Below are 9,487 nucleotides of genomic sequence, written 5' to 3' on the forward strand. Positions count from 1 at the left end.
ATATTTTAGAGATAAGGTCTCACTCTGTCTCCCAAAGTGCTGGGATTACAAGCACCAGCCACCCCGCCTGGCTTAAATTTTTTTTTTTTTTTTTAGACAGGGTCTCACTCTGTCACCCAGGCTGGAGTGCAGTGGTGTGATAACGGCTCATTGCAGCCTCGACCTCCTGGGCTCAAGTGATCCTCCCATCTCAGCCTCCCAAGTAGCTGGTGCTACAGATGTGTGCCACCACACCCAGCTATTTTTTTAAATTTTTTGTAGAGACAGGGTCTTGCTATGTTGCCCAGGCTGGTCTCAAATTCCTGTGCTAAAGCAATCCTCCCACAAAGTGCTGGAATTACAGGCATGAACCACCACACCCAGCTTAGTTTTTTAAATGCTACTGTTGAACACAAATGGAGATTTGAATAAAAAGTTACGTGATTTTCTCAAATAAAAAGACATAAGATGTCAGTTATCCTAAGCTGATCTTTTAAAAGAAAAAAAAAATTCATGAATATTCTGAAAAGGGGGACTAGCTTTGTCAAATTTTAAAATATACATTCTCAGTAATTAAAATAGCATAGAACTGGCTCATTAATCAGCAGTTCACTGGAGCCAAATTTTTGAAAAATCCAGATTAGACCCAGGATAGGAACATACCATGTATTAAAGGTAGCATGTCAAATAACTGGGGAGATATGAAAACTGAGTAGACACCCAGAGAGAAAATTGGCTTTATACATCACATATCCTACCAGAAAAAAAAAAATCCAAATGAATAAAAGCAAACACTAATACTATAAAAGTACTAGTGGAAAGCCCTGCAAGAATTATCATACAACTGCAACATGGGGAAGATGGGGAAGATATTTCTGGCTATATACAAAAACTCAGAAGTCATAAACAAGAAATGGATCAAATCTATTTACGTAAAAAATAATTTCTGTACAGGAAAACCATAAGCAAAGTGAAGCAACTGAGAAAATATTTCTAATCATCCTAGACAAAGGCCTAATTTTTCTAACGTGAAAATGTCCTACACATCAATTTTATTTTATTTATTTAGTTTTGTTTTTTGAGATAGAGTCTTGCTCTGTCACCGAGGCTGGAGTGCAGTAGCAGAATCTCGGCTCACTGCAACCTCCACTTATGGGCTCAAGTGATGTTCCAGCCTCAGCCTCCCGAGCAGCTGGGACCACAGGCAGGAGCCACCATGCCTGACTAATGTTTGTATTTTATGTAGAGATGGGGTTTCACCATATTGCCCAGGCTGGTCTCAAACTCCTGAGCTCAAGCAATTCTCCCACCTCAGCCTCCCAAAGTGCTGGGATTACAGGCGTGAGCCACCATTCCCAGCCAATTTTAAAAGGCTCATTAGATAAATTATGTCAACAGAAAATGTAAGAAAATATAATTGGCTCTGTTATGGGTTGAATTGTATTCCCCTAAAATTCCTATGTCTAAATCCTAGCCCCCAGTGCCTCAGAATGTGACCTTATTTGGAAATAGGGTCTTTGGAGAGGTAATCTAGTTAAAATGAAGTCAGTAGGGGGGGCCCTAATCCAATTTGACTGGTCTCCTTAAAGAAAGGTGTAAAAATAAATATAAAAGGAAAATCTGAAGACATACACACAGGGAGAAGGCCACATGAAGATGAAGGCAGTAATCAGAGTGATGCTTCTACAAGCCAAAGAATACCAGGAACTACCAGCAACCTATTGGAAGATAGGGCAGAGGCATGGAACAGATCCTTCCTCACACCCCTTGGAACAAACCTGCAAGATACCTCGGTCCCAGACTTCCAGCCTCCAGACTGTGACAATGTATTTCTGTTATTTAAAGCCATACCCAGTTTGTGGTACTTTGCTTCAGCAGCCCTAGCAAACTAATATAGGGTCTTAAACATATGAAAATTTACTCAGCCTCCCCTATAGTAAATGAAATTCACATTAAAACTGCAAGAAACCATTTTTGTTCTAATGAAATTGCTAAAGATCAAGAGTCTGGATAACAAAATGTCATTGACATAAGACAACAGTACCCTCATGTCTTCCTGTTTGGAGTGCAAATTGGTACAAACTCAGGAGAGGTAAACTTGATAAAATCTATCAAAATTATAAATATATGTACTCTTCCTAAAATGTGTGAAATGACACACAAATTTATTGCAGCATCATTTGGAAAATGAAAAGACTAGACTGGCTGGGCACAGTGGCTCACACTTGTTATCTCAGAACTTTAGGGGGCCAAGGTGGTTGGATCAGTTAAGGCCAGGAGCTCTAGACAAGCCTGGCCAACATGGTGAAACCCGGTCTTTACTAAAAACACAAAAATTAGCCAGGCGTGGTGGTGTGTGCCTGTAATCCCAGCTACTGGGGAGGCTGAGGCACGAGAACAGCTTGAACCAGTGAGCCAAGATCATGCCACTGCACTCCAGCCTGGGCAACAGAGCAAGAATCTGTTTCAAAAAAACAAAAACAAAAACAAAAAAAAACTGTAACTAACCATCATTATGTGCTGGTTAAATCAACCAACATCAATATAGTGAACAATTTTACACCTATTTTTAAAATAAGGAAGACTTTTTATGTCTTGATACAGAAAAATCTCCAAAATACCATTGAAAGACTGAAAAAGCAAAATATATAGCAATGTAGTATTTTAGCATTTGTATTAAAAATACATTTTTGTTTGAATGTGCTTAAAACATCCCTGGAAGAAGATACACAAAAATTATTAACATTGTATTCTCTATGGAAAGGACAGGATTGGAGGGAGAGTTTTATCACATGATGTTTTAAAACTGAATTTTGAACCATATGAATAATAAAACACATAACTTTTTACATAAATAAGAGTGTTTTTTGCTGCCACAAGGTGGCAGTGTTAAAGTCTTTATAAAAGAAGAGTATTTTGAAATTTGTCTCAAGACAGAAATTTTTGTATTGGGCCTGTAATTTTCAAGGATCTAACTGGGGATTGAAAACAGGTAAAATGTATTTTCATATAAGATAGCATATTTTAGGAGTCATGTAAATATGTTTTATTTCTGTAGTTTTGTAATCACAGTGTATTTTATTTTGACTTTGCTTTAAATAAAGCACTACAGGACCATGGTAAGAAAAAGATAATACAAAAGCATTTTTGGCCAGACATAGTGGTTCACACCTGTAATCCCAGCACTTTTGGAGGAGGACCAGATTGATTATTCCAGGTAGCTAGTGTGAGCTTTCTCTGTTGTTGGATTGTCAGTTTCTTTACCCAAGAGACCTCCCCTTAGACTAGGAAAACAGGGAATTCTGCATGCTTGGCCAGTGCATGTTAACTGCAGACTTTGCTTTAAAGTGTGTGGACCTGATGCTGAGCATCAGACTGGGAGCCTCAAAATGTCAGAATAAAGAGGGAGGAAGCCTAGTTTCCCCTAACCAGACCATTTTATTTTGGTAAGAGCCCACTTGTTTCTTTTTCCTTTTGCTTTTTTGCCCTCAGGATAAATATGGATTGTTTTACAGTAAGGCACATGTGAGAAGGGAGGGGAGTTGAAGAGGCCAGATGTTAACTTTCAGTGTACTATGTTGAGACCCCTTTCTTTTTTTCTTTTCTTTTCTTTTTTTTTTTTTTTTTTTTTGAGATGGAGTCTTGCTCTGTAGCCCAGGCTGGAGTTGCCCAGGCTGGAGTGCGGTGGCGTGATCTCAGCTCACTGCAACCTCTGCCTCCTGGGCTCAAGCGATTATCCTGCCTCAACTTCCTGAGTAGCTGGGATTACAGGTGCCCGCCACCACGTCGAGCTAATTTTTGTATTTTTAGTAGAAAGGGGGTTTCACCATGTTGGTCAGGCTGGTCTGAAACTCCTGACCTCGAGATCCTCCCACTTCGGCCTCCCAAAGTGCTGGGATTACAGGCATGAGCTACTGCGCCCAGCCCGAGACCCCTTTCTTGTCTCTGCATAGCAGCCCCACTCTGGCCTAGAGCCTCTTCAGCTTTCCACTACTAAGCTAAGCTCTCACCTCCACTTTAGCCTCTTCCTTACTTAGACTTGTGTTATGGGCTTCCTCCACTCGGATTAACCTATCCACATGCTCCAATCTTCTCATCTTCCTGAAGTCATTTGATACGTCTCATCTAATGGTTCAGCCCTCACTGGTAAGTAAGCGTTTATTCCTTTTTGCTCTTCTATGTAATTATATTTATTTCATCAGGTTCTCCTGAGAGAATAGAGAAAGCACAAATGTTCCATCACCATACTGGACTGGAATCCTCTGGAGACATCTCTTAGTTCTGCTTTTTTCTTCACTCAGATCTTTGTCCCTCAGATGTGTGTGTTTGTGTTTATAACAGTTGTTGGTCTTCTGATTACAACAGTAATATATATTCATTGTATATAATTTGGAAATATAGAGAAATAAAAAAGTCTATAATCCACCAATTACTGTTACCATTATAGTATATTTATTTTTAGCCTTTTCAGTATGCATATGGTGTATTTTTAAAAACAAACGACATTATTTATACTATGTACAATTTTGTATACCGTTCTTTTTACTAATATCGTGAACAATTTCCCAAGTCACAAAATGGTCTTTTTCAACATGGTTTTTAAGGCTACATAGTATTTCATTATCTGAATTGACCATTATCTGAATTACCTCTTATTCTCCTGTTAGACGTTTTGCTTGATCTCAATTGTATTTGTTTTTTAGTTTGTTATTATAGAACACTTCTATTATACCTGGCCTTTCTTGTGTGCTTGTGATATCTGTCTTAATTGCAATTGAGAAATGGACTTTGGGCCAGGCACAGTGGCTCACACCTGTAATCCCAGCACTTTGGGAGGCCAAGGCAGGCGGATCGCTTGAGCCCAGGAGTTCAAGATCAGCCTGGGCAACATGGATAAACCCTGTCTGTACAAAAAATTTGCCAGGCATGGTGGCACGTGCCTGTAATTCCAGTTACTCGGGAGGCTAAGGTGGAAGAATCACCTGAGCCAGGGAAGTCAAGGCTGCAGTGAGCAGTGATTATGCCACTGCACTCTAGCCTTGGCGACAGAGGTGAGACGATCTCAATTTTCAAAACTAAAAAATATTTTTTAAAAAATATACTCTGATTTAAGCTGCAAAGGAATTTATTGAAAGGAAGGCTGTTAGCTCGCAAAATCATACATGCACAAGTTCAGGTAAGGGCTTTTCTTCTCTTTTTCATCAAAAACAATGTTTCATCTACTATCCATCATCCCAAGCACTGTGAGAGATTCACTTTTGACACTTGAACGGAGTTCAGAGCATTTCTACTAGCTATTCTGTTCTCATTCCATACCAGTCCTTCCTTTTTCTCATTCTTTCTGATCAGATCTGTTCATAACATTTGTTGACTATGGGGCAAAAGTACAAATAAGGCTCAATGTTACTTATATCTAAATATTTTAATCATACAAATTAACCTAAAAACTTGAAAGAGAAGATGTGCTCTGTCTTCCTCCGTTGACCAATATACTTCATAAATAACCTGGAAGGGGAAGTTCTAATTCTGAATTATTGTTCTGTGCCTAAATGTAGTGGGGCAGGAAGAGTCAGCCCTTGGCCCTCTGCCTCAGGCCCGTGGCCCACCTAGTTGCTTTTCTACCTTTTACTCATTCCTTCGCCTGCTGTGGATGCCAGCATAAGAGGCTTTATACAGGCCTTAGAAGTGGACTCAGCGTGTTTGGCCAGAATTCTGGGGGTCCCAGTACACAGAGTGTGGTCTAGAAGAGAGGGGGTGGGTGCAGGCTCTGGTGGGCATTTCCTGATGGACTCCTCACTCTGGTGTTGGACTGTGGCCAGAGAAGGGCCAGAGCAGGGCCCCCTAAGAAGGGGTTCTGGGCAGGGCTATCTCCACTTCTCCCTGAAGCCTCCCTTGTCTCTTATAGTTCATATGACCTCACCTTTGTCTTTCATGTTCCCAGAGCATTTACCATTAATATCACTCATTTGAGCATATTAGTCATATATTCACTGTATTGTTACTTAGCAATTTCCTAAGGATATGGGCAGCTGCCTGGCATCCCAGGAAGAGAGGACTGGGTTCATATCTTATCAATGTCAAATATTTCATTATCACAATTGATACTTTATGAATACTTGATAAATTGAATGGCATCAAAATGATGTAATAGTATACTAATCCAAGATTAGTAACTTTGTTCTCAAATTAAAGCCTTACTGGATATTTGCAATGTGGCCGTCTTAGTCAGTTTGCATGACTATCAAGGAATACCTGAGGCTGAATAATTTATAAGAAAAGAGGTTTCTTTGGCTTACAGTTCTGCACACTGTACAAGAGCCTGGCGCCAGCATCTGCCTCTGGTAAAGCTTCAGCCTGCTTCCCTCAGTGGAAGATGAAAGGGAGCTGGCCACGTGGAGATCATATGGCAGGAGAGGAAAGAAGAGAGAGGTGGAACAGGTGCCAGGCTCTCTTTTAACAATCAGCTCTCAGGGAAACTTCTGCAGGAACTAATAGAGCAAGAACTCATTCATTACTGCAAGGAGGAACCAAACCATCTGGGAGGGATCCACCCCCACAACCCAGACACTTCCTGTTACATTAAAGATCAGATTTCAACATGAGATTTGGAGGGTCAAATATCCAAACTATAGCAATGACCATATATGTTTTTGCCATAATTGTGGGATTATGTTTTCTGGTTATGCAAAACAAAAAATAAAAAAAAAAAATCCTGTAAAAGCGTCTTCTAATGGAACTAGCATTGTAATAAAAAATTGTTATATATCTAAAGTATAGCTCAAAATGTATGGCCAGGTGCAGTGGCTGTCACCTGTAATCCTGGTACTTTGGTGGGAGGATTGTTTGAGCCCAGGAGTCCAAGACCAGCCTAGGCAACGTAAGCCAGACCTCATCTCTAATAAAAATTAAAGAAAAAAAAAATTGGCCAGGCATGGTGGTGCACACCTGTAGTCCCGGCTACACCAGAGGATAAGGCAGGAGGATCACTTCAGCCCAGGAAGTTGAGACTGAAGTGAGCCATCATTGTGCCACTGCACTCCAGCCTAGGTGACAGAACAAGGCCCTTTGACAAAAATAATAATAATAATAATAATAATGAGAACTATTACATGGAAAAAAAGTAAGTAAGCTAATACACTATAGAATCATTGCCTTCAACACGGAACATGCTGATAAAAAAGTTTCAACATAGCACACAATTTATAAAATAATCAGTTAATCAGGCCACAAATATTTCTTGAGGTTTCTATTTACTGAGTGCTGTGCTAGGCCCTAGGCCCTAGGAGTATTCAGTAGTAAATAAAATAAGACAAAGTTCCTCCTCTCGTGGATCTCATATTAAAGCTGATTGTAACAAAGGATGAATTTGTCATTGGGCATTACAGCTGCAACTCTAAGTCCAGGCCAAAGAGTGTGCAAGGGTCGGAGGAAGAGCTCAAGGTCCGCATAGGATCATTGTTTACTGGCAATGGCAGTCCTTCCTTCCTGCTCTTCTGAATTTGCCATAAATGTCGCGAGGATAATGTGAAGGGTAGTGCCACCTCAGGACCTGCTCACCTCTCTCGTGTTCCATCTTATTCCCGTAGACCTTTCATTGAAGCTGCAGCTCTTATTTTCCAGTTACTGTTTAGATTGCTCTATCAAGGCCTGCGGTGTCTTGGGTTTGATTATGAAGACCGTTATTAAGGCTCCTAAATTTTCTTCCCTTGCAGTTTGCCTAAAGGCTGTTTAGGGAAAGATAGTCTCTTGGCTTGGCTTCTCTAAATGATCTTTATTTTTCCTGCTTTCCCCTAAATCTTTCTTTCTTTATATTTATTTATTTATTTATTTATTTATTTATTTATTTATTTATGTTTGAGATGAAATCTCACCTGTCGCCCAGGCTGGAATGCAGTGCTGCAATCTCAGCTTACTGGAACCCCTGCCTCCCGGGTTCATGTGATTCTTCTGCCTCAGCCTCCTGAGTAGCTGGGACTACAGGTGCCTGCTACCATGCCCAGCTAATTTTTACAGTTTTAGTAGAGACAGAGTTTCGCCGTGTTGGCCAAGCTGGTCTTGAGCTCCTGACCTCAGGTGATCCACCCACCTCAGCTCTCCTAAATCCTTCAAGTAGAAACAGAAAAGAAATAGGAAGGGGGAATAGGCACAACTTTGTTCAGGCTCCTGGAAAGCACCACCTCTCAGGCTGCCCTACACAACAGGAGAGCTGCCATCTCAATGTAGTGACGTGGTTCAACAGAAGAAGGTCTTCATATTTAGCTTCCCTGACATACCCACAGCTCCCCAGCATTGCCAACACTGAATTAGTAGCAGCACATCTGCCCTGAGACTCAGTGAGGTAGAGCAAGGTGACTCACCTGCACTCAGAGGCTGAGTGGAGACCAAGGCTCAAAGACTGGAGAGAGAAGACACTGCAGAGACTCAGGGGCCTGCCACCAGCAGGAGTCAGAGGAAAGCCAGCCAGCCAGAGGAACATCATTGGGAGCATTGCCCAAGGTGAGAGAGCCCAACCTCCATTCACATTGATATCAGCCTCAGACTTCAGCCTTGAATACCAGCAGCACAGGGAGAAATTAAGTGAACAGTGGGTTGGCCAGGGGTGATGGCTCACACCTGTAATCCCAGCACTTTGGGAGGGTGCAGTGGATGGATTACTTGAGGTTAGGAGTTTGAGACCAGCCTGGCCAACATGGTGAAACCCCATCTCTACTAAAAATACAAAAAATTAGCCATGCGTGGTGTCAGACGCCTGTAATCGCAGCTATTCAGGAGGCTGAGGCAAGAGCATCACTTGAACCTGGGAGGCAGAGGTTCCAGTGAGCCGAGATCACACCAGTGCACTCCAGCCTGGGTGACAGAGCGAGACTCTGTCTCAAAAAATAGTAATAATAAAATAAAATATACAATGTTTCAACACACTTGAACTGAAGACAAAATTCTTATAAAGTGTTATAAGTAGTAGGAAAAAAATGGGGAGGGGGTGGTGGGAGATCCTCAAATAAAGTATGGATTGTCCACCAAATCTCTGTACTTGCAGAGACTTGGGCTCCGGTTCCCTTCTTAGACCTCAGTGTGGTGGAAAGAACATGGGCCTCTGTTTTCAGCAGGCCTGAGTTTGAATCCTACCTCCATATATTATTTATCCTAGCTAATTTGTTAAATGAGAACAACTACTTAATCAGTCTGAACCTCAGTTTCTCTACCTGAGGAAAATACATGCGTTCTGTGTCATGGGAGGATTAAATGAAGTAGTAAACACCTGCAAAGTGCTAAGTATATTTTCTGGAACATAAAGAGGCAAAGGAAAAAGAAGAGAAGGAGAAGCAGAGAGAAAAAGGAGAAAAGAAAAACGTACAGATGACTACCAACAATGACCACGGTTAGTCATCTCACAAAATCTCTCCTAGCAAGTTCTGTCTTCTTTATGTCTCAAATATTATTGCTAAACTTACCTTCTATTTATTTGCCATTTGACTTCCCTTCTTAAAGCTGCCTACCCCCTTTTGAA

General features: G+C 41.1%; 1 protein-coding gene across 1 annotated transcript in view; it reads left to right on the plus strand.

The window, feature by feature from the left end:
* The first annotated feature begins 3,706 nt into the window (after window positions 1–3,706).
* TRIM59 (tripartite motif containing 59) overlaps window positions 3,707–9,487 on the plus strand; it is a 51,369-nt gene continuing 45,588 nt past the window's right edge. The window contains exon 1 of the mRNA XM_011989257.1: window positions 3,707–4,125. Within this exon, the coding sequence (XP_011844647.1) occupies window positions 4,108–4,125 (18 nt within the window). The 5' untranslated portion in view covers window positions 3,707–4,107. The remainder of the gene's footprint in view (window positions 4,126–9,487) is intronic.

Source organism: Mandrillus leucophaeus, unplaced genomic scaffold (assembly GCF_000951045.1).
Source record: "Mandrillus leucophaeus isolate KB7577 unplaced genomic scaffold, Mleu.le_1.0 Scaffold1094, whole genome shotgun sequence".
NCBI lineage: Eukaryota > Metazoa > Chordata > Mammalia > Primates > Cercopithecidae > Mandrillus > Mandrillus leucophaeus.